We start from the raw sequence: 24,521 nt of genomic DNA on the forward strand, positions 1-24,521 counted from the left end.
GATTTTATTTATTTATTTATCTTTAGAGGGGAAGGAGAGGGAGAGAAACATCAATGTATGGTTGCCTTTCGTGTGTCCCCTGCTGGGAGTTGCCTGCAGGGAACCAGCCTGCAACCCAGGCATGTGCCCTGACTGGGAATTGAACTGTGATCCTCTGGTTCACAGGCCAGCACTCAATCCACTGAGCTACACCAGCCAGGGCCCTATTTTTTTTTACTTTTTAATTGTTTATGTTATATGTCATTTATTGGGCTGGCTCTAGTAGTGCTCAGTGTCTTTAACTTCATTTGAAACAATTTTGTTAGATTATATTGTGACCGCTGTCATATCAGTGTGCATTTAAAATAAAAACTTATCAAAATTGTGAACTTTTGTGTAGCCATTTTACTATTGAAGCTGGACAAAAATAAGAGACATGTTTGGCATATCATGTTTTATTATTTCAAAAAAGGTAAAATCACAGCTGAAATGCAAAAAAAGATTTATGAATGTGTCAAAAGTGTTTTGCATAGTTTCATCCTGGAGAGTTCTCATTGGATGATGCTCCACAGTCGAGTAGACCAATTGAAGTCCATAGAGGTCAAATTGAGGCATTAATTGAGAACAATCAATGTAATACCATGAGGGTAATAGCTGACATACTTAAAATATCCAAATCAATAGTTATTGAGGAAAATTAAAAATGTGTCTTTTATTGTATGGAAAAAAACCACATGGACTTTCTGGCCAACCCAATATATCAATGTATATTTACTTATATATCTTAACATGTTATCATTTTATTTTAAAGAAATTAATTTGGTTTAAATTCATTGGGTTAGTTAGTTTTACAGAACAGTTAAAATTTATCATTCAGTGGGGTGATTTTCATATTGTCATTGGTTTTTAAATCATTCACATTCTTTGTTTGTAAAGCTGAAATATATAAAGTTGTGTCCTCTTAACATTAACTTATATTCTGAATGGTCGTTTGGCCAAGGCAGATAATTCATTAATATGGGATTATTTTTCAAATACCAGTGTGAAATGGAAGAAAATAACCACCACCTTAAAGTATACTACCTACCTGCATAACCTTGAGGACAATTACAGATTACATCTGAATTCCAAGGATTCTGATAACAGGAGTGAGCAAAATACCGATTGCTGGAGGGAACATCTGGGCATGGGCAAGGATGGCAGGGCTGTCCTGAAGAAGGATCTCCATAGTAACCATCGATGCATCTGTCAAGGCAATTTCTTTTTACTGAAATGTTCCCAAAGAAAGCTTGCATGCTAGCCAATGTGAGTTTGCTCTGCACTGGGGCTGTGCATTCTGAAAACTCAGTATTTTAGAAGATGGTTGTTCACTCTGCATAAAGATTTTTTTTGCTATTGAAAGTCCCACAGTATAGTCATTAAACTCAGTATAATAGCACTTAATCTACATGTCTTATTTAAGGACTATATAAAGCAAGGTACCAGGTAATCCCCAAGTACTGATTTAGTCAGACACTGTCTGACTCATGACAAGATTTTGAAGGATAATGGAATGACACAATCTTCCCCACCCAGAGCACTCTTTCTACACTTAAATACTGTTGAGTTTCTACTCAGTGGTTCATTGGAGAGTGTTGTGAGGTCAGAACAAAAGAGAAAAATTAAAAAAATAAAAGTACATGTGAATTCCATACCTTTCACAGTTTCTTCCAGTTGTAAACCCCCTGCAATTGAGGCACGATCCTGTTTCTGGATCACAAAGCTCTGTGAACCCATTACACAGGCAAGGGCGGCAGCTGGGAAATCCAAAATAGCCCTGCAGGCACTGGTCACAACGGCGGCCAGCCACCTCTTCCTGGCAGGAGCATTGCCCTGTTATTTGGTCACACACAGTGCCCTTTGAGCCTTGAGGGTGGCAGTGACATGCTAGATAAAGCAAAGAGAAGCATGTTGGGGAAGGGGGCAAGTGGTGTGCTGGTGAGAGAGGTACAGTTGTAATTCTGCAGTACTTAACTTACCATCTCATCCCAATCAGGGTGAAGAGTGAGTCTCTAAAGTGCCTAGTGCAGAGCCTGCCACCTAGTGAGTACCAGGTGAATGTTTGCTAAATAATAACTCACCAATTCTTTCAATAACAGTAAGTTGAAAACAGTTGGGGCTGGTAGTGTTTATACAGAAAAACTGAACAAATAGTGTGTTTTTAATGACTTGAACTTGCATGCATCTTGGGAGTCAAACTTTAAGAATATATTAAAAAGACTGCAGCATGAGGCAGACATGGCTTGCTTCTTCACACAACCACATCAAAATTACAACTAAAATATAGAATAACCACTACTCAGGAACGTCAGAAATTGAGCTGAATGGAAGTCTGAAAACTACGGAATTAAAGTAACTACATCTATCCAAACTGGTAGGAGAGGTCCAGACATGGAATGAGGTTGTCCCATATCCACATGGATAAAAATTCGGGAGGGATACATGTGGGGAGAGGAGTCCCAGACCAACACCAGGCCTCCCAGCCCAGGATTCCAGTCCCAGAAAGATAAGACCCCACAACTTCTGATTGCAAAATCCAGCAGGGATTGAGTTAGTGGAAGAAACTTCTGGAGACCCAAGCAGTTCGTCTTAAAGAACCAACACACAAACTCACCTACTCAGACTAACTCCCTCTGAGCTTTAGCACCAAGGTAGCAGCTTGAAAAGCACCAGTGGTACACAGGGAGAAACTGGTGTCATCGAGGTGAGCAGAGCCCATTGTCTCTTTGCCAAACCTTTCCCCCACAGAGCCAGTAGGCTGGTGTGGTAACTGAGACTCCATCAACCTGGCTACCAGTGTCTGACCTGCCTTGGAGATTCGCAGAGGCTTTGTCCCTCCCAATTTATGGGCCAACCCAAGCTGCTTTTCCAGAAGTGTGGCTGGTCTTTGATCCTAAATCCTATCAACCAAGCAACAGCTGGCTTTGTGAGCCCTAGAAGCAGCCAGATTAGATTCACAATTTAGCTTTACCTGGGAATCTCCAAACCCAGCACAAGTAGCAGATATCTCAGATGGCTTTATACCTCATGCAGGGTGCCCAGGACAAAACACAGCTGGGGAATGACCTTGGCTTGCACCATCCAGGAAACCCCAGGACCAGCACACCCAGTGGTTAGTTATAGACCACGTTGGAGCACCACTACCCTGTCTCTGCACAGCTGATCCTCCATAGATGGCAGAGATTGATGGTCAATGGACACAGACAGTCTTTGCAATGGACTGGCCTGGGTAAATCCCTCCCATTGATCTGCCAATAGCAACCAAGGCTCAACTACAAGAGAAGGGTATACTCAGCCCACACAGAGGGCACACCTGAGTACCCAGCTTGGGTGGAAGGGGAGGCTGTGCCATTGAAACCTATAGGACATCTACTATATTAGGCCACACTACCAAGACACAGAGACAAAGCAGCTCTACCTAATACATAGAAACAAACACAGGGAGGCTGCCAAAATGAGGAGACAAAGAAACATGGCCAAATGAAAGAACAGATCAAAACTCCAGAAAGAGAACTAAATGAAATGGAGATAAGCAATCTAGCAAATGCAGAGTTCAAAACACTGTTTATAAGGATGCTCAAGGAACTTAGTAAGGACCTCAGCAGCATAAAAACGACCCAGTCAGAAACAAAGGATACACTAATTTAAATACAGAACAATTTACAGGGAAGCAACAGTAGAATGGATGAAGCTGAGAATCAAATCAATTATTTGAAGCATAAGGAAGCAAAAATCAATCAGTCAGAACAAGAAGAAAAAAGAATTCTAAAGAAAGAGGATGGTATAAGCAGCCTCTAGGACAACTTCAATAGGTCCATCATTTGCATCATAAGAATGCTAGAAAGAGAAGAGAAAGAGCAAAAAATTAGAAATCTGTCTGAAAAAATAGTGAAAGAAAACTTCCCTAATTTGGTGAAGGGAATAGACATGCAAGTCCAGGAAGCAAAGGGAGACCCAATTGTGATGGATGCAAAAAGGCCCACTCTGAGACATGTCATTACTAAACGGTCAAAGGTTAAAGAGAGTCTCTAAAAACAGCAAGAGAAGTTAGTTACCAGATGATTGCCAGATGGGAGGGAGGAGGAGGAGGATGGGTGAATACGTGAGGGGATTAAGAAGTACAAATAGGTAATTACAGAATAGCCATGGGGATGTAAGGTACAGAATAGGAAATGGGGCAGGGAAAGAATTTATACGCATGACCCATGGACATGAAACCATGGTGTGGGGATTGCCTGAGGGAGTGGGGGTTGCTGGGTAGAGGAGGAAAAAGGAGGAAAAATCATGACAATTATAATAACATACTCAATAAAATATAATAAGAAAAAACTGTAAAAAAATAAAGTCTCCTTCTCAAGATGGTCAGATTTTTTTCCCTAGACAAGATAGTAGAGGCTCAACTCTTTTCTGCTAAATTGTTGAAACCTTTGAACTGATCTTCCCTATACAAAAAAACATGATGCCTGTTGGACAGGGTGCTACATGGAAATGTTTGCTCCTTCATGTATGTCAAGAAATTGATTTTTTTTTAAAGAAAATGGAAAAAGAAGAAGTGATGGTGGCCCTAAGCTGTTCATTGGGCTGTTTGCTAGCCCGTCTGTGACAGGAAGGTGAGCCATCACTCTGAACCGGGACTGAGAGATATGTCCCCCTGCCTGAAAGGAGAATTAATGTGCCTGGCAGTTTTTATGGTTCCTAAGGCAGCTTTCTGTGGGGGGCGATATTTTCACTAATGGTTTACCTGGTGAACGGGGAATTCTAGACCCTGAATGTGACAGCCACAATAACTGAACTATCCACTGTGTTTGAAGCCCCATCTAAGCCCTAACTAATGGGTAGCTTATAAGATGAGTTCCAAGACTGTTTGTGACTCTAGCATCAGAAAAGTATAATACCCTGGTCACAGTGTTGTCCCCTTTCTCAAGTTGGAAATCTCATCATTGTTTTAGCCTTTCCAGCCTCCATCTTACGTGCCAGATCACACAGCCAACTCCCTTCATGGTGTTTCTACCCCTCACCTGGGCTATCCCCTAATTGACAGACTGCAAACTCCCAGAAGCATTTTATCATCACTCATGCTTCCTAACAGAGCCCTGCTCACTCAGTGCCCAGTGAGTGGATGAATGAAGTGCAGTATGAAAAACTGGAGCACATTTTATTTACATAGACAGTCTGGATAATGTAGTCAGATTCCCAATCCCGTCCCCTTTGACATTCCCCCCATCGGTTTTCCTTCAAACCTCCAAGGCTGTGACCAAGAGTGTTCCCCCCATCTGCTTGTTGCTACATACAGTGACAGCCATGACGCCCCAAACCGTAGCTTCCTGCTGAGCACCTGTCACAGCAGCGCCCGGCCACGTGCGGTTTACACTGGCACTGGCCTCCAAGGGGGCTGCAGCTGGTCCCGACTGAGCCCTGGGGGTGACACTTGCAGGCTGCAGGGAATGAAAGAAGGGAGTTAGGGGTGTCGGAAGTGACAGAGAAGAACCCAATCCTGTTCGCAGGTTTAGTGGGCCTCTCTTTCGTGTGGTCCCTCTCCAGTCCTTAATTCCTTTTCTTCTAAAGGAGGATAACACAGGATCTACCACATGAGATTAGAAGGATTAAAGATAATGAGGCCTGTGAGGTACTTACACCAGTGTTTGGCAGGTAGTATGTGCTTGACAAACATTACTTAATAAATAGAAGTTAATGAAAGGCTTAAAATAAGTTGTTTTAATCATTAATTATCCCAATTTAGTTATTATTATGTTAATTCCTAATGATTGATGTGGATGCTGGACTATACCTTTGATTTTTCTCATTCTGTATTTTTTCTAAGACTATGGAGGCCCTGAAGCCATAGCCCTTCAACAGAAGACAGCAACCGCCTGGAACTCAGGAAGCCCAGGCTCTCGCTGTAGCGGGCGCTCTGTAGCAGGGGTTCTCCACTGGGAGGAATTTTGTCCCTAGGACACATGTGACACATTTTTGGATGTCACAGCCTGAACAAGGGTGCTACTGGTTTCAGGTGCGTAGAAGGTAGGGATGTTCTTTTTTTTAAAAGAATTTATTTACTTATTTTAAGAGAGGGGGAGAAGGAAAAAGAAGAGAAACATCAACGTGTGGTTGCTTCTTGTGCAACCAACTCCTGGGGACCTGGACTGCAACCCAGGTGTGTGCCCTGACTGGGAATCGAACCAGTGACCCTCTGAGTCCCAGGCCTGAGCTCCATCCACTGAGCTATACCAGCTAGGGCCTAAACACCTTATAATGCAGAGGGCAACCACCACCCAACCCTCAGAACAAAGTATTATCCAACCCAAAAGGTGAAAACTGCCGAGGGTGAGAAATCCCTCCATAGCTTAGTGAAATGGGCAGGTTACCTAATGTTTTTGAAAGCTAATCATCTCATTTATTAGATGAAGGCTTGAGAGTGAAATAAGTTGTCTAGAGTTCATTTCAGACTTAAAATCTCAGGACTCTAAATAAATATTTTAGTGCTATTGTTCCAGCAATCTAGCACTTAATGCTACTGCAAGGCTTCTCTTTCTACATAGTCCTGTGCTGTATGCTGATTTCAGCACATCAGTGACTGCTCTGTGTATCTAATCACTGGGCAAGTGGTTGGCTGTTTGGAAAAATGCTAAAATAAATTAAGTCGATTCATCCATGTTCCAAAAAGCATTTTGCAGAGTAGCAGCACTTCAGTAGAGCCTACTAAACAAGTACTCACCCACTGCCCCATTGTGTAGCCTGGCGGACATGCTGACTATGAGCCTTTCACAGGCACCAGGGAGCACCTGAGCTCCTGGTTCCGAGGCAATTTCAACACAGGTGTGCAGCTGATATTCATCTACATCCAGTTTGCTGCAGAAATCTTCTGATGCATTGAATTGGGGAAGCAGACTGAGCTTTTAAAATAATGAGAAAAGACTTAGGCACACAACTGTCTGCTGTTCAGATTCCAGTTATAAAAATCAGATTCATATATGAGAATAATGTTTGAAAAGAGACTAAATTCAACTCTTTAAATTTATAGGGCTGTCCAACATTTGGTGTCTCTGGGCCACCCTGGAAGAAGAAGAGTTATCTTGGGCACACATTAAATACACTGCAACATGTAATCACAAAAAAAATCTCATAGTGTTTTAAGTAAATTTATGACTTAGTGTTGGGCCACATTCAGAGCCATCCTGAGCCACATGCGGCCTGAGGGCCACAGATTGGACACCCTGGCTTATGACTAAGTATTTTAAGATGTTCAACTTATTTAAGAATTGTTCAACTAAATATTTTCATGTATTGACCTATGGCAAAGAAAATAAATGAGCCTGTATCTTTCAACTGTCCTTACTACTATTTTATAACTTGCTAGTAAATTTGCCTTAGATTTGAAAGACCTTTACTAGGCTACTTACAATAGAAAATTATGATGGAGGGCATTCCACAGTGTTACTGAAGAACTCTATCTACTTCTACAAAATTCTTCTGTATGAGTTTTGTCTTTTTCAGTTACATGTGAAAGTGGTGTTCTACATCAAACTATATCTGCCTCTTGGAGATTCACAGACTAGATTAACATACCAAAGGCCCTCAGAAGTCCTGCAAGAAAGATGCTCTTTATTTATTTATTTTTTTAAAAATATATATTTTATTGATTATACCATTACAGTCGTTCTATTCCCCCCCTTCAATCCCCTCCACCCACACCCTCCCTCCCCCACCATTCTCCCCCCCTTAGTTTATAACCACGTGTCTCAAGTTCTTTGGATTCTATATTAGAAAGATGCTCTTTAAACTCAGTGTTTTCAGGTCCTCAATGTTCAGGTTCTCAATGGTTCTCTTATTGGACCATTTGGCTCTATATTCAAATAATACTAACATCTCATAAAATCAGTAATTCACAAATGCATTTTGGGAATTCCTGGCTTAGATCATATAGCTATCATGGGGACAAATGCATTATTAGTTTATTCTCAAAGAGAATTCATCTATAGTTTAACATCTATGTGAAGAAAAACTTTACAGTTATATTTTTAAGATTTTACCTAAATTATAGCCTAATGCATTTTGAAAAGTTTATTTATAGCTTAAATGATATAGCAGAGAATGTGTAGTACAGCAGATTAATCACACCAACTTGGTCATTCTGAACGGCTGATGGAAAAACAGCATTAAAAATAAGTTTAATGTAGCAGGTTGTGTTAGGAGAGAGAGCAGGTGGCATGGGTAAATCGCCTCTGATCTTTTTGCTTTGTCCATATTGACACTATTCTCCATGGCCCTTTAACTCCAACCTTCTCCAGTCCTTCTCTGTTCATCTTTTGACACACCAGAGGGTAGAACTGAAGCCTAGATGACTATTTCCAAGTGTCTCCACACTTCAAACCTCTCACCTCATTTTCCCTGTGCTTCCAGCATGTGTCATTGCTTCTTTCCTCTCTCACTTCCCAGTAAAAATAGACCCCAGATAAGGCACTGGAGCCGCTTACTTCCTGCCTGACAAACTCCAGCCTCACAGGGAAGACCACCTGTCTTTGACCCTTCCTGCTGACAGCGAAGGAGGGTTCCAGTGGGTGAAGTGTCCCACTGCCATCCTCTCTGCCCTAGGGACAAGGTTCTGTAGGTTATGCGTACTTGTTTTAATCTCCGTCTCTCAACTGGCATTCAAATGTGCTTATGTCTCTCTCGTCTGTGAAATCACTTCCTGGATCTCATGTAGTTCTCTTGCTACTGTCCCGTCTGACTCCCTGACAGCTCAGGCAAACAGGGAGACTGGGCCACTGGACTCTAAAGGACATTTTTTGTGTGTGAAAAATTGGTTCTTTGCCATACCACTGCCTCCTCTTGCATTTACTTTTCATGCCAATGTGGTACCTCTCCTTCCACACACCCCTGTTTGGTTCCTTAGGTTCTTTCATCAGCCTCCTTCTTACTCCAAGCCCACTTCCTAGTGACCATGACAATGCTGTCTTTGGTTACTATGTACGGATTGCTGACATGGGATTTTACATCTCCTGCCCACATCTCAGTTGTGGGCTCTGGGTCTGCACAGATATGCACAGACAGGTCTACTGGGTGTCCCATAGGTACTGCAAAACAAACACCCCCGAAACCTGCTTTCCCTCCTGTGCCCACCGTCAGGAACTAATGCCACCATCCACCAGGCTGCTCAGTGTAGAAAACTGAAGAAGGTCATCTCTGCCTCTTTGTCATCAATGCTCCACACCCAGCCCACATCCCCACACACCAATTCCATCACAAACTAGGTCAATCTGACCTCTTAACTGTGCCTAGGATGCATTCGTTGCTCTTTGTTTCCCTGTGACTTTCCTCAGTTTGACCACCTAGATTACCACAGTGGCAGGCCAATAGATGTCTTATCTTCCACTCTTGTCCTCTCTTCTCATCAGTACTCTGCTGTAGAGTCATAGTGATTCTTTTCTGAAAAAATCTTATTTACTTATCTTTACAGGAGAAGGGAAGGAGAGAGGGAGAGACATATCAATGTATGGTTGCCTCTTGTGCATCCCCTGCTGGGAACTGGCCTGCAACCTAGGCATGTGCCCTGACTGGGAATCGAACCATGATTCTTTGGGTCATGGGCCCGCACTCAGTCCATTGAGCTACACCAGCCAGGGTCATAGTGATTCTTTAATAGGCAATTTTTTTCAGATAACCCCCTCCTTCAGTGGCTTTCCATTGCCTAAGGATAATATCTAAACTTCGTATTTATTTATTCATTCATTTATTCATTCATTCCCCTTAGCTTGATGGTTCTCAATATGGGGCAATTCCAGGGGGCATTTTGGAAATTTCAAGGGATGGTTTTGGTTGTCACGACAGTTGGGCAAGGTGTATTATTAGCACTTTGTGGACAGGGTCACAAATACTAGACATTCTCACAAAGAGAAAAATCATTCCATGTCTTCTACAGTAGGTTTTGAATGTTCCACTGAATATCCACAGAGAAGAAATCCCTGTTTACTCTATGTTTTTAAAACACGTTAAACAAGTTTCTGACACACCTGCTTTTGTGGCTGTCTCACACATAGTGATTCTACATGTGTGAGCATCTCCTGCTTCATTGTCTTCGGGTGCCTGTGCATCCTCCTATTGCAGCACATGAGATTGTCTCATAAATTACTTTCCTTTTATTTCTCATTGCATTTGCATATTACATTGATATTTTGTGGAAATTCTGTGTGCAGGCAGGCTATAATGCCTATGGAATCTCATTTCGGGGTAATGAAGAGTGTTATAAAATATTTGTAATAAAAAAGGGAAGGCTGGGTCAGATGATGTTGAGAACCCTGCTGGGCCACATTAAACTTTCAGCTCAGTTTCCTAACACGGCTCCCAGCACCACTAACACACCGTGTTGCCATGTCCTGCGTTGTCATCTGCATCTCCTCTTTAGAGAGTAAGCCTTGACTCCTCTGGGAAGGTGCTTGTTTTGTATACACCTGTGCCTACCATGGTGTCTAATTTGTAGTATGTGCTGCATACAAATTTGTCTGATAAGGAGATATATATATATACATTTCTAGTCCTGTATCTTTAAGTTGATACTTAAATGACTTTTTCTCCAAACACAAACCAAAGGGAGAGCGATACAGAAGGAAGCTAGATGGGTTGGGGCTGGGGATGAAGGCAGCCAACTGGGGGTCAATTATTCGGAGAGGTCAGTCCGAGCCAGTGTAGAGTTGGCCAATTTGGGTATCAGATGGACCAAACGAGAAGAGTCCCTGTCAGTGGAGTGTGTGATGCCATGACTCACTTTTAGAAAGTCTAAGCAGTTTTATGTTTACCGAGTGCGGTGGGTTCCACAGTGTCAAAGAAAAATGGCAGTTTTATATTCTAGGATACCTAATACACTTTTGACTCTACACACCCTTTTTAAAAAATAAAAGTTTTATTTCTTTATTTTCACAGAGAGGGAAAGGGAGGGAGAAAGAGAGGAAGAGAACATTGACGCATGAGAGAAATATGGATGGGTTGCCTCTCACATATGCCTCCACTGGGGACAGTGCCTGCAGCCAAGGCATGAGCCCTGACTGGGAACCAAACCAATGACCTTCCACTTTGTGCGGTGATGCCCAACCAACTGAGCCACACTGGTCAGGGCTAAACACACTTTTATGAGAGCACATATCTTGTAATCAGGGAAACTGGAAAAAACTTTAACTGTCTCACTATACTGCCAACAAAAAAAATTGATGCGGAAGGGGCACTCAGGGATGAACAGAACTTTCATCTGGTCTTCTAAGTAATTCATCTAAGTTTCAGATGGAAATGTTAATCTGGCTGCAGAAAAGAGTAAGCTTTAGAAGGACCAAGTCCCAGATATCTTCCCAGAGCAGCAAAATCGTTGGTGTGTAAATAACTGTATTAGTCCATAATCATAACACATGTAATGATATTCTCCTACTAGGCAGCCTTGGTCAGGCACCATCGGGGATACTGTACCCTGATCAAATCTTCCCGCCCGCCTGCCAGCTGCTGTGGCCCTGGCTGCCAGAAGCTCCCAGTTGTCCCACTCTCCAGAAAACTGGAGTCCGTCACACCACCTTGTCCAGGGGTTAATCCACTCACGGGGGGATGAGGTGGGGAGCCTGTAGCCAATGACTTGGGCACACAAAGGCCTGGGGCTTTGCCTCCAGGTGGCAACAATTCTGAGGTGTAATTCCTGTGTCCTGAGCTGCTGGTGGGATCAGGCTACAGCTGCACTTCAGGGCAGAGCGCATCCTTGCTTCGCTGCTCCCCTATCTACTCCTATTCCCCTCATTCCTCTTCTCCCACCTGCCTGCCCTCATTAAATCAGGTGCCCCTGAGACCTTGTCCCAGCTTCTGCTTCTGAGGAATCTGACCTAAAGCAGGGACCTATAGCCTCTTCTATGGGTTCTGACAGCTTGTGAAGATCAGCTTACTCTCTTAATTTTTATTCAGGTTTTGGTGTTTTAATATTTACAAAAAAGAATGAGTGACTGCTTGAAAACTAATTGGATAGATATATTTTTAAGTTAGCAAAAATAGATATATTTTTAAGTTAATTCCAAATTACCTACTTGTATCATGTAGCTATCAAACATCATTGCCACAGTTTTGTTTACATGACTCTCTTCTGTATCAGGATGAGAATTCTTGGAGGGGAGAAGCCATATTTCACTCTCCAGGAGCCAGCACAGTGCCTGGCCCACACACTCAGTGAATGGGTGATGAATGGGTACTTTGGATGGACTCATTTAATACAGCATCAGGCGACAATCTCTGGAGTTCATGAAGTTGAGAAGTACTTAGGATATGGATTTAAAATGAGGAGTAAGTTGGCTTTTATAAATTTGAGTGTCATGACTATTATTATTATTATTGTTATATATACCTTTGTGATTTAGGACATCCTTATTTTCCTCCTGTTCCTTTCTTTACTCTGCCTGAGCTCCCAACTTCTAGTTTTTGTGCCCCTGAATTAAACCTGTTGGATATGATTTTCTTTCTTTGTCACTCAGTTGTTGATTCATGATCACAGTGCTATTTAAAGGTGCTCAGGAGAGAATATTAATTGTGTGGCTAAGGGAATCACGATAGTTTGAATTTCCCATTTAAGAGTTAATTTCTACTTTCTACTTAATTTCTACCATCATATGATAGAATCTTACCATGATATTATATGGCCCTCTGGTGCAGGCTTTATACTACCTTTCAATAAAACTGCCATAGAAAATACAAATCACCTAGTTACAACTGAATTTCAGGCAAACAATGGATAATTTCTTTAGTGAAAGTGTGTCTCATGCAATATTTAAGGGCAACATTTGGGACATATTTATACCACATTCAAATGTGATTGGCTACCCTCTTTCTGCTTTTCCTTCCTTCCCTCCCTCTCTGTCTCTCTAACTTTTCTTCCTTCCTTCCTTCCTCCCTCCCTTCCTTCCACTTTTTGCTAAATGTTACAATCTGCCTTTGGCAAAATAATCCTAAACTGAAGGTGTTTTTTGATGTTATGATAGCTTACTTTGTTGAATAAAATCCAATATATACCCGCCTCACATTGAATTCTACAGTAGATGATGAAATAACAAAGTCCAGGGTTATAAGTTTAAAACGTTCAATGGTGACAAATAGAACTTTGAAGACATGATTCACAAAATATGGATACATGGCTAATTAAATCAGGGGTCAACCAACTTCCTATAAAAGGCCAGATGGTAAATATTTTTGGTCTCTTTTACAACTACTGAGCTCTGCCTTTGTAGCTTGGAAGCAGCTGTAGCTAATATGTAAGTGAAAGGGCACAGCTGTGTTCCCATAAAATTCGCAGGTTGTCGTTTGCCAATCAAATCATGGTATGAGAAGATTCTCACATATTTAAAAATACAATTTTAAAAAAGCAATTTGATTTTATATGCAAAATTACTTTAAAAATCCCAAACGATTATATACAATTGTACTTGTATGAAACCGCTACTTTCACACATTACTGACAACCCTGAAAATTAACTGGAGAATAGCAAATTAAATGAAGTTATTTCAGGAGCCATGAAACCTTGGGTAAATAGGACTATGTTTTAAAACACTGAAAATATGTACCAAATGTATATAATGAGGAATAGAAGCAACTAGTATTTCACAAGTAGGGGAACAGATACGTAAATTACGCAAATTTACTCAGTGCCAAAGTCTGCCCAGCGACAAGCCTGGGTCTGAAGCTGTGCAGGGTGAGAGCACTGGAAGGACTATCTGCGGTCCAGCTCTGTGGGGGAAAGATGCTGAAGGAAGTCACTCAGAATAAACAAAAACAAGACTGAAACACACTCATAGACAGACAGACTGATGGTGCTGAAGAGGAGGGGCTTTGGGAAGCGGGGTGACCCGCGAAGGTACCAAGAAGTACCGGTTGGTAGGTACCGAGGGAAGTGCCGGGGTGTAAAGCACAGCATAGGGAATGTAGTCAGGAACGCTGTGATAACAAGGTGTGGCGTCAGGTGGGTGCTGGAAGTATCAGGGGAGACCACTTTGTAAAGTAAATGGTTGTCTAACCACCATGCTGTACACCTGAAACTAATACAAAATAATACTGAATGTAAACTGTAACTGAAAAATAAGATTAAAAAGTCACTCAAAGAAATACCATGCATAGTTCCTAAAATTAAGACTACATAAACATGATGAGGAAATGTTTATGATATACTGTGAAGCGAGAAATGTCCATGTACAGATTGTATGGGTGCTCTGTGCTCTGGTCACAACAGCATAGAAGCATAGCATGAATACATGGGAACTTTCAAGGCGATAAGAATTTAAGAGGTGGGATTTCTCCCTAAACGGACTGTAATGCCTGTAACACTGTCCTGGCTCAGAACGGAACCGGGACTCCAGGGCCAGGCAGTCTGGCCCAGATTCCAGACTCCTCACTACCAGCTCTGTGACCCTGTGACCCTGTGCCTCATTCTGTCATCTATGTATGAGGATAATAATCGTGGCTACCTTATAGAACTGTTGACTCTCCAAGACTAAATAATAGAGCATGTAAAGTATTTCAAACCATTACCAGCACTGGCACATATTATTCTCTAAAATCTGCAATTATTATTAAGTGACTTTTATAGAGAACGGGTGATTTTTATAATGAAACAAATATATTTATACTTCTCAGGAAACATGTCACTAGAGAGGCTAAAAGTAGAATTATAATAGAGCATGGTTTAGAAAGAAACACCCACAAAGCTTTGTGGTACTTACAGAATCAACAAGGATGTGTGAATGAGCGTAGGGCCCTCTTTCCAGAGACTGGGAAAAATAGACATCTATGAAATATTGTACATCTGGTTCTAAACAGATGGGTGTGGGAAGCATCATGATTCTGTATTGAGAGAAATAAAGCAAAAATTCAGTGACAAAAGCACAGTTATATAACCGAAGTGACGTAGTGGTTGGCAGCATTCCACCTATGCACTGATGTGGGTCCCGCTGTGGGGCAGAGGCATGGTCTAGGTGGGCTGCATGGGTGGTTATCGCACACTGACACTCTCCACGGCTCTTCCACAGGTTGCACCAGAGCAAAGCCTCAGAAAGTACTGGCCACAAGCTGTCAGGACCTGCTGTGGGGAAAGGATGATACGAAAATCCTTTATCTTATCTATCATGCTAATATCAGCAGGGTCTCTGCTTTGTTTTGCCACAAATCTCTAATGAGGCAAAATTTGTTGCTTCAAAAATCAGTAGCTTTTTATCTCACAGACTCTGAGCTGGGATAACTCAAGCTGAATATTTTAACACTATTCTTGCAGCATTTTACTTTCTCACATTTCAAGGCCTTGGGGGAAACAGGAAAGGAACATTCTTCAGTCTTCTTTAATACATCTGTTCTCCCACTTAGTTCCTAGATGAATACCTAGGATAGACGAATAAAATTCTAAGAAACCATCAGTGTTTGATAGATCCCAAGCATACCTGGAGGCTGCTGGCAGGGCGAAGGATGGAGGCTTTTGCAGAGGCGTCTTGCGTGGACATCGCTTGCTTCCTCCAGGAGGATTAACTGCAACCTGGACAGCCCAGTCAGCCGCAGACTAGAAAGACATGACATAAAAGCATGTCACTGTGAGGATGTGGGAAGCTGATTTGCACGCATGAATATATACTGATGAATTGTGCATGAAATCGAATTTGCAACCCATAGCTCACTTGGAAAATAGAATTTTTGAATTGAAAAAAGTCTTAGAGGTTCACTCTCAGGCTCAACTCTCTGGTGTCTGACTTGCAATCCAGGTAGAGGAAGGTTGTTTCTGGCCATAGGTATACATGAGTATTTCACGAGCCTGAAAAACCCTGGTACTCCTGAACTTCTGTCTCCCAAAGCATCAATTAATTCATTGTGTTCATGGATCACAGGACAAAAATAAAAATTAGGAATACTTCACAAAAGGATATGTATTTTTATACTACTACATACATATATAAGTTATATGATTTAATAACTATATTACTCGATATATCTATATAAATATACATATATTTATAGTATGTGCTTATTAGCTATACTTTGACAATTTGGAAAAGTTTTTTAAATTAATTAATTAATTAATCAATTAATTTTTAGAGAGAGGGGAATGGAGAAAGAAAGAGAAGAAGAGAAACATCAATGTGTGGTTGCCTCTGACATGCCTCCCACCAGGGACCTGGCCTGCAACCCAGGCATGTGTTCTGACTGGGAATCAAACCAGTGACCCTTTGGTTCCCAGGCCTGCATTCAGTCTGCTGAGCCACACCAGCCAGGCCTCAAAAGCTTTTTAAAGCTGTTAGAGATGTGTCCTCTCTATGGAAAAATTTCTGTGTATATATTTTTAACAACTTTTTTTGTCATACTCACCAGGTCAAAGTCCACTGAAGTCCCTTGGCTTTCATGTGTAAGTGGGAAATACAGAATTATGTCATATCAAGAGTTTCACAACGGGTCAGCAGCTCTGGCCATTTAACACACAGCGAGCATTCCCAGAGGGACTGTGGGACCATCTGCCCCACGAAGCCAAAGAAAACACCCTTTCAGGGGAGATGGTCTGTGGAGTTTCAGGTTACCAAAGAAAAAGTAAAGAACTGTTGTCTAGATCAAGTGTTTTTCTAATTCGTTTTCTCTTCTGTCTTAGCTGTTTCTCAAAAGGTGGGGGAAGAAGGGTAACATAGCAGTGGGGGGCAAGAAGCCTGCTTTTTAGTTTTTCTCTTGTTTCAGAGAAAAGCCAAATGCAAATAAATGCCTCTTCTGCATCCCTTGAGTCTGAATCTCTGCACATGTTAGTTTGTTAAAGTTTTAGAAAAAAAGTATCAGGAGAGCAGGATTTATGTTATTTTAGTTTTTTATTATTCTTCTACAAACATTCCATCACCACTTCCTCAGACCTACTGCCTTAAATATATAACTCCAACTTTAGCTTCTCTCCCTGGAATAAAGAGTGTGTGCGTATGGCTCACTACGTTGCTTTAATATTTTTAGGAAACCCTTTGCTGTATAATGCTCTCCAGATGTTCTACATTTTACAAATAATTTTATGAACAACATATCTACTACGACTGGGATAGAAACATTTACTGTGAGAATGCATTTGAGATTTTCACCACTAAAGGCATTGGACTTAGGATACCTGAGTTTCATAGCGAATGGCCACAGTAAAATTCATGGGAGAGGGGATGTTGTTGACAGTGAATCTTAAGCCAGACCCAGGGAGAACCCTGGCAAAGCCAGGTCCAGTCCAGGTAACAGGCATCCCGGGAAGTGGCTCTCGGAAGACAATGTGAACTGCAGGCATCTGGCCGAAAGTCACCGAGCCCTGAAATCAGAGAGAAATGTGTCATACATAGCTTTGCCTACAGTCAAGCCCTGGAAGAATTCAGAAAAAAATAAAAGAAGCCCATGTATTTCCTGATGTGTATATGATCCATCTGAGTCACAGATAATGTACTCCACTCAGGATACAGTCCAGAATACAGCCAAGAATAATGTTGCTCAATCTGCAGATTTGAAATAGATGTTATATATAGAATGATTAATTTGAAAGCAATGACACTGGAAACCACCTTAATTTTAAGTATTGTGTGTGCTAATGAATTGAACAAATTCCACACTAATAACCTTGGGTTTTCTCAGATATGACTGTAGGATCCTGGCCAAAATGTGGAAAGAAAGAAAAGGTTCCCATGCCAGTTCATGGATTTCACCTAAATGTGCAGGATGACGGTGAGAAAACCCATATGGACTTAATATTTAGATATTTCTTCCATGCAAACATAAGAAATGGTCTTCTATCTGCTTGGGGGCAGATAAGTACAAAACTAACTCATTTGATTGATTAGCATCCCTGAAAATCTCTGAACTAGATGTTTGCCTGGGGCCATCTGGACCCTGTAGATAATTTTTCTTTAATGGCTTTTGCATCTGCCTCTCAATTCTCACAGCCTCCATGGGAATTCTGCCTCTTGGTGCTTTTGCCTGTATTGCTGTTAACGGTCTCTTGGCTGCTCTCTCTATTCACTCCCAAGGCCAATACATATTGCACACTGCTCACGGCCAAAAGCTTTCAAACTGTTTCTAACTGCCAACAGGATCACGCCCAAATTACTTAGCCTGGAGTTCAAATTGCTCTGTGATCTACCCCAAACTGCTCTTCATTTGGTAAATGTTTATTTAGTAACAATTCAATGTCTGCCTCTGATTTAGGAAAGCGAAGATGAATAGGCCAGTGTCCCCGCCGTAGAGCAGTTTAGAACCCTGCACTGGAGGCAGAAATGTGAATAAAAAACTCTATCTTCAGGTTTCTACAGACACTGATATATGTAAACTCATCTATATGCAATATTTTTCAAATACTCTCATAATCGCAGATGCTGTGGGTGTCTCTCTGGGACCCTCTTTACCTGGTTGGTGCACCCAGCACCCAGTTGTTGTGTGTGTCACCTCCCTTCTCTGGAGAGTTGCCCTCCATGTTCCCTCCTTACCCACCCCTCAGCCCCCCTTTACCCTCCAAGGGAGCTCACAGCCAAAAGCTAGCCTGGTTGTCTCAGACATTTTTAGGAAACCCTTTGCTGTATAATGCTCTCCAGATGTTCTACATTTTACAAATAATTTTATGAACAACATATCTACTACGACTGGGATAGAAACATTTACTGTGAGAATGCATTTGAGATTTTCACCACTAAAGGCATTGGACTTAGGATACCTGAGTTTCATAGCGAATGGCCACAGTAAAATTCATGGGAGAGGGGATGTCTCAGGGGCAGGACAACTTTGCCTGTAGTTTATACTTCTGGGCTCCCTGTGGTTCAAGCCAAGGTTTGTTTTACCTGAGAAAATATCTACTCTTTCCTCTTCTCTATCTTGTTTTCTTCACCTTCTTAAAGAGGTTTCCTGGAAAACATTTCCTCAACAGATCACATGCACCTGAATCAAGTCTTAGGCTCTCTTTCCATGGCACCTGACCTGAGACAGTTGGTACCAGCTTACCTAAAAGTAGAGTCTAAGATGCATTTCTGGAAGGGGCTCATTTACTGGTCAGCTGGTGATGAGCACCCCTGTGAGGGACACGTTCTGATGAGCCCTGGTGTGCAGAAGCAGAACAGCTGCTCACACTGTCATCTGTGGAGACCGGGGGCAGCATAACAGGGAGGGGAGGCACTGACCTGAGTGATACTTCTGGCACTGAGCGATGGGGGAAAATGTAATTATAAGGATCGTGGAGATAGGTGGCTGTTGTTGGGGGCCACTGATGCTTTGATGAAAGAACATGACAAGTTCAGGGCAATCAGTCACCCATTTTGAGCAAAGTGTGAGAATCAGAGGGCCTCCTTGGTGGCATTTAAAGAGGTTTTCATCTCCTTTAACTAGAGGAGGGAAGAGATAAAGACCAGGCACAAGACTTCACTGGAAATGCTGTAGAACTGATACAGGGTGCAGCCAAGAGAGGGGCTCCCAAAAGGGATTGGGAATGGGGTCCAGAACTCAAGGTGTATAGAAATTATTGGAGAGACATACAAGATGTCCTCACCCCTTCTCCCACAGGTGTGAGTTGGGGGAAGGGACACATGGAGCAGGAACATGCAGGGCTGTTTTGTACAGCCACAGTCTTTTGGCTAATCCATGGCCTGGTCATTTAACATATCTATAGCCTTTGGCGGGTCACTTGGATATGTTAAATGGCTGTGGCCAGGCTTGGAGCCAGGGGGATGAGGTCACTTCCCCCGCAAGATGTAACTGAGGGGCAGGTCCTTGAGTTACAGCACCTGCGTGGGAGCTTGGAGAAGATTGGCTCCATGACATGGGGTCATACCTGCCCAGACTCATGATGGCAGCCCAGTAAACTTGGAATAATACAGAAATACTGGCAGGTGTAACTGATTGTGGGAGGAGTCGGAAATAGGGGTACAGAGGAAGATTGGCATGGGGATTTAAACCCAGACATGGCAGCCATTGAGGGGAGAGTCACAGGGTTTTAGCAAAGTGAGGACCCCCTCTTGGCCAGGTGAAGAAGAACCACGTGGCTTTGCCAGAGTGGGGACCTCTGCAGCCAGGTGAAGAAGAAAGCCACATGCTTTTGGCATAGTGCAGACCCCTGCAGCTCTGGTAGAAGAGGCCCACACGGCTTTGGGGTGCTCCCTTTGGCCACATGGCCTGGGAAGCAGGAGATATTTGCCTGGAAAAATGGGTACAAAGAACTCTTGCCAGTGGACTGTGAGAGGGTGCCACATGACTTTGGAGTAATTGGAGATCCTGCCTGGATGGCGACCCACCGGATAATGGCAGCAACCTGAAACATGGATGTGTGCTTCTTTTGCTGAGATACAGTACTCCGAATTAGGGCAGGGGGAGAAGGAAGCACTGTGGGCATCTGGGGTTATCCTAAAGGACTTTGATATTTTTATGGGGACATTGAGTCACTACTTAAAGTCTGTATAGCTTTAAATATATCTTTCCTTTCCTTTTCACAAATCTCTGGCATTGAGAGATGTCTTTCCTCTGGCGGTGAACAGATGAGCCCAGTAGGTATTAGTATACCATCCTTGGGAGGGGCCCGTGTTGTCTGTAACAGTTTTTGGCATCCCTGGATGGGCCAAATATTGCCCCCCTCTTGGACCTCTGTTCTGTAACGGAACTTCAGAGAAGGCTGAATTCTCAGCTTAGGTTAGTTACCTCTGCCAAAGTTAAGCCCTTCACAGGGAAGCCAGGGGGTCTTGAGACATGAATGGTACATGAGAGAACCTTGAACCCTAAGGCTCTCCTGAGCACTCTTGGACTATAGAATTAATCCACTTACTCTTATTAGAAAGTGGAGATACTCCTACTCCATTCCTGTCACGTTTGAAGACAATGCAAGAATCTTAAATGATTACAGGTGTCTTAAACAAAATGTGCACTTTCCTCAGGATCTGCCTGTACTACTCCTCTGACCACTTGCCTGATAATTAGGGCCAAATTCAGCATGATCTGACTGGGAAAGTGCTGGAACTTTGAGAGGGACCTGGTTAACATGTACTAGTGGCAACTGGGAAAGGATGGTTGGATATGAGCCCTGATGATGTTAGACCAAGGGGCAGAATATGAAACTGGGGAACGAGAGTTTGTTGATTTGGGGCTCACCAGTGATCTAGGATTTGACACTCTGGCAAGGGCTCTGGAGCCCTGGGAGACTGATCTAATGTGTTGCTGGAGTAGCTCTTAGAAGCTTGGCAAAAACTGTAGCCCAGACCAGTGAAGAGGTGCCAGAACTGCTGTAGCAGGCTGTGGAAGAAGGTCTATAAGTCTCGAAGAAGTAGGCATGCTAGAATGGATCTAAGACACAGGACTGTAAACCCCACCAACTGACTATGTTTTGGGGGAGATCTGGAGGACGTTCCATTTATCAAGACAGTAAGGGATGAACTGGTGAGAGGGGCCCCAGCATCCCTGAGAAGCAGGGTATTGGGTGTCTTCCCCAGCCTGCTAGGGTAAACCAGTATGAACTAAGCTGCTTTGTATCAAGGTAGAGAAGAGAACCTCAGATCATCAAAGGCTGGGTAGCACTTCATTCTCAAAAGCAAGATGGGTATAATTATTTGGGCAGCAAGGTTGGAATAGGAGACAAGGGGACCTGACTCACAGGACTCTTCTGTGGAGATGATTAATAGAACATGGTGTTCGTAGGAGCAAGATAGGTGAACAGTCAACAAAAGTATTGCTTAATATCCATAATCAAAAGTGATCAAGAATGAATTGGCAGAAGGATAGGGTCAGCTGCCCTAATGGAAGTCCATGATCCTTTCCCAAGTTCTAGGTCTGAGCCACTTCTCAGACACAGAACCCAGTGACTGAACAAGAGTCTAGGACCCCTTGAGGAAAGACTCTTCAACAGCCAGATAAGTGTGATTCTCTCACTCATTTCCCAAGGAGATCTATGGTTATTTACTTGAGTCCACTGGGGAGAAAAAAATCAAGATTTTCCCAAGGGTTGGTGGGTATAGAATCAGAGCTAATGTTGATGATCAGGTACCCAAAGTGCCATCATGGTCCCCCGATTAGAATTGAGGCATATAAGGCTCAGGTAATAAATGGAGCCTTGGTCCAGGTCCTTTTCACAGTGGATTCCCTGTATTTACTAAACTACACAAACATTGTTTCCCCCAGTTCCTGAATATGTAATTGTATGGACCTGCTTAGCAGTGGACATTGCTTCTTTCACCTGTATGGTGAGAGCTCCTATAGTTCTAGGAAATGCCAAGTATAAGCTTGTGACATGTCCAACCTATACCCACTCTCTCCCAAGCCAAGATAGCAAATAAAAAAATATTGCAAATCAGAGGCATCCTCAAAGTTCTGCTCTCAAGACTCAATAGTGGTTCCCATCATTTTCCCATTACCAACTTAACACAAACATAACCACATTGCAGTCTTGTTTGTATCTGTTGTGCTAGATGGAGCATCTGTACCAGAGTAGATTAACACCATGCTGGTCCATGATATGCAGCCACTGAAATGAAAAATGCGCTCTTTTTCATCCTCATGAAGAAGGAGGAATAGAAGCAATTTATATTTACTTGGAATGGGTTGTAGTGTATATTCAGTTCTGCCCAAGGCTGTTAATTCTCCTGCTCTCTGTAGCCATATAGCTCAAAAGGATCTGGACCATCCAGATATCCTACCAAATAGTACACACATCCCTCGTATTGGAGAATCATGAATTAGGTCCCTTGGTCCAAATGGTACCCTGTGAAATGGGGCAGTGTTCTTTAGAATGTTAGTTACTAATTGAACCAGTGGACTTTATATGATGCTGTGTCCTCAAAAGGGAGAAAATATGGATTTAGGAACCAAGGAGGAGTAGCCAAGCTCATCACCACTTGCTGTGACCAAGAGAATTTGGGCTTCTTGTCCTGGCAACATTAGACTCTGTGGGTCTAGATGTCTTGATATTTGGGCAGGGACAAAGAATTCCACAATCTTAAAGCTATGGCCACTGCACGGTCACCTGGGCTCCTGATGCCTATAGACCAGCAGGTGTGGAAGGAATCCCTGCAATTGGTAGGGCTATTGCTGTATAGTGGGGACACAAAAAATATGTATGGTAGCTGAGGTGAGCCACTGAGGCACCTTTGGAGCTCCCATACATGTAGTTTGATAAAGGCATGGTAACCTGGGGCTCAGACCCTGGAAGGATGAGAGTCTAGGTCATCTACCCAAGAAGTGCTAGTTGAGGATTAGGGGAATCTAGAATGGGTGGCAAGGAGGGAGGGAGATAGTGAGTATCAGTTACAACCTCAGGACCCACTGCGGCAGTGGGAGGCTCATCTGCTTCCATACACTTCCCCAGGAATTGTGACCATGGAGGAGCTGTGTCTGCAAGGAGCAAACTTAGCATAGAAGCAAACTGGCAGGGTTGGCTTCACAGGCACGCAGCCTGTGGAGTCTCACAGGGCCCCATGCTCAGAAAGGCCCATGCTTGGCATAATGCTCATCACCACCTAAAAATAATTTTGTCTTTGAAGTTGTCTTGTAAGTAGAGTCCCTTAGGATGATGGAGCATGCACACGACCAAAGAGATACACACAATATGTGTCTACTTCCTTGCTGCCCCACTCACGTACAGTGCCTGTGATGCTTATGAGCATAGGATTCAAGTGCACCTACTATGCATTCAGTGAGACTCAAAGCGAGTACAAAGAAAGTGTGTTACAGCTATGAAAGAGTAAATAGGGGCACTGACAGTCCCAAGAAGCCAAGCTTTCTGTGACGGCCAGAACTTGAGAGCAGGAGGAAGGTGAAGGCACTCCAAGTAACACATTATTCATTTTATTTCTCCGTGTAAGCCAACAACTTACACTGAAAATGATGGCGAGAAGGAAGGAGAAAGAGCAACTCACAGTCTCTTTCACTTTCAGGCCTTCCTTGCTCATTGGTAAGCTGGTAGAGCACACATCAAGAAGTGAAGTAAAACCAGCTGAGTCAGCTTTGTGTCGCGCTCCCATTGTTCTGGGAGGAACAAAATACAAGTACATCTATAACTGCAAACCACCAATTGTGTAATTTCAGGGATGACATGTATGAATTAAATTCCCTTATTGCTGCAGATAAAATTGGTATTACATGCTATAAAGATGAATAGTATGACTCATGATAATAATTTAAATTTTTAATATTTCTTTAGTTAGAACAACATTAAATAGCAAGCAAAAAACACCTTGACAAGAGAGAGACTGTGGAAGAAAATTAGGCTTTATATTTTACTGCCTTCAATGACCCTTTTCCTTAATTTTTGAACCAGGGGCCCTGTATGCAGGTCTGAGCATCCAAGGAGTAGATTTTAGTTGATGCCACTCAGTCCAGCCACCAGTTCCTGCTACTGCTGGTGGCCCTCACTCACCACTGCTCCCTTCTCTTGAGCATTGCCCTTGGCTGAGGGGAGCCCTTGACTTGGGAGGTTGCCTGACTTGGGAGGTTGCCTGGGGTCATGACTGACTGACAGGGAGACACAACAGGCAGGCCATTGGGCCTGGAGGGA

General features: G+C 42.8%; 1 protein-coding gene across 2 annotated transcripts in view; it reads right to left on the bottom strand.

Annotated features, from left to right (window-relative positions):
* LAMB4 (laminin subunit beta 4) overlaps positions 1-24,521 on the bottom strand; it is a 132,623-nt gene that overhangs the window by 52,678 nt on the left and 55,424 nt on the right. The window contains exons 16-22 of one of the 2 annotated variants that reach the window (XM_037070657.1): positions 17,139-17,324; positions 15,457-15,572; positions 14,746-14,866; positions 6,734-6,911; positions 5,310-5,453; positions 1,674-1,905; positions 1,067-1,224 (exon numbers count right to left, since the gene is read on the bottom strand). In XM_037070657.1, the coding sequence (XP_036926552.1) occupies positions 1,067-1,224; positions 1,674-1,905; positions 5,310-5,453; positions 6,734-6,911; positions 14,746-14,866; positions 15,457-15,572; positions 17,139-17,324 (1,135 nt within the window). Of the gene's footprint in view, positions 1-1,066; positions 1,225-1,673; positions 1,906-5,309; positions 5,454-6,733; positions 6,912-14,745; positions 14,867-15,456; positions 15,573-17,138; positions 17,325-24,521 lie in introns of those variants that run through there. The other variant, XM_037070658.1, reaches the window with a different exon arrangement.

This window comes from Sturnira hondurensis, unplaced genomic scaffold, assembly GCF_014824575.4.
Source record: "Sturnira hondurensis isolate 20B ecotype Veracruz unplaced genomic scaffold, ASM1482457v3 Scaffold0018877, whole genome shotgun sequence".
NCBI classification, from domain to species: Eukaryota; Metazoa; Chordata; class Mammalia; order Chiroptera; family Phyllostomidae; genus Sturnira; species Sturnira hondurensis.